The sequence below is a fragment of the Aplysia californica genome, unplaced genomic scaffold (assembly GCF_000002075.1).
Source record: "Aplysia californica isolate F4 #8 unplaced genomic scaffold, AplCal3.0 scaffold01128, whole genome shotgun sequence".
In the NCBI taxonomy this organism is placed as follows: domain Eukaryota; kingdom Metazoa; phylum Mollusca; class Gastropoda; order Aplysiida; family Aplysiidae; genus Aplysia; species Aplysia californica.
The window spans coordinates 167,870-168,967 of record NW_004798398.1 but is presented as its reverse complement, the minus strand read 5'-3'; the positions used below and the strand labels follow the sequence as shown (position 1 = coordinate 168,967).

Here is a 1,098-nt window from a genome sequence, read left to right as displayed (position 1 = left end):
ACATCTATCGTCCTTATCTCCCCTTCTTCTTTTTTATGTTTGTTACTCTCTTGTAACACCTCTAATCTTCTGGCGCTCATATGACCTTATTATGCAGTTGCAAGCGCCGTAAAACCTCTACTAAAACTAACTAAAGTATTCATGATTGTAAACAAAATGATAGTGAATACATTTGTGACTGTAAACAAAATAATGGTGAATATTTTCATTATCGTTAACAAAATAATGATGAATGTTTTCATTATTGTAAACAAAGTAATGCGGAATGTTTTTAATGATTGTAAACAAAATAAAGGTGAATATAATTTTTCCACCTTGATTGACTCAATTTACACAAGGGGTCTTAAACTGTGCTCCTCAGAAAGGGGAGGCAACACTACTCCTTTTGACGAGTCCACCTGGGCTGACCCTAACGCCCCGAACACTTCCTTCTACGGCAAAAGCAAGATACACGCAGAGAGGGCGGCTTGGGACTTTGTGAAAGACTTACAAGGTACACTCAGACTGCATTAAAAACTTACAAGTTACAGTCAGATTCTGTTAAAAACTTACACAAAGTATAGTGATTCGAGACATTGATAAAGACTTACAAGGTACAGTTAGACTTAACCCTATCCATACCTCGTGTTTTACTATTGTATCCGTACGACGTGGGGAACTCTGTGCCATCACTTTCCAAAGAGGAAATTTACTCGTTAATCCAATCCATATGCTTTGCATAGTAGTCTGTCAAAATTATTTTTGGAAAAATACTGTAAGTTTCAAAGAGATCTTCATACTAGAAGTATTCTAAAATGTTTAGAATACAACCCGTGGGGTACAAAGTGACCCTAGGGCGTACGGATAGGGTTAAAAGATATTTTAAAACTTACTCAAGGTACAATCAGATTTGGTTAAAACTTACACAAGGTTTAGTGAGAGTGAGACTTTCTTAAAAACTTCCAAGGTGCAGTCACATTTTGTTAAAAATTTACAAGACTGCATTAATAACTTTCAAGTTACAGACAGATTTTGTTAAAAATTTACACCAGGTATAGTGAGACTTTGTTAAAAACTTAGAAGGTACAGTTTGTGTATGTGTGAGTGGATGAGAGAGAG

At 35.6% G+C, this 1,098-nt stretch overlaps 1 protein-coding gene across 1 annotated transcript in view; it reads left to right on the top strand.

The window, feature by feature from the left end:
• LOC101846177 (putative anthocyanidin reductase) overlaps positions 1-1,098 on the top strand; it is a gene marked incomplete in the record, with an annotated part of 26,856 nt that overhangs the window by 16,978 nt on the left and 8,780 nt on the right. The window contains 1 exon segment of the mRNA XM_013090060.2: positions 362-493. Within this exon segment, the coding sequence (XP_012945514.1) occupies positions 362-493 (132 nt within the window).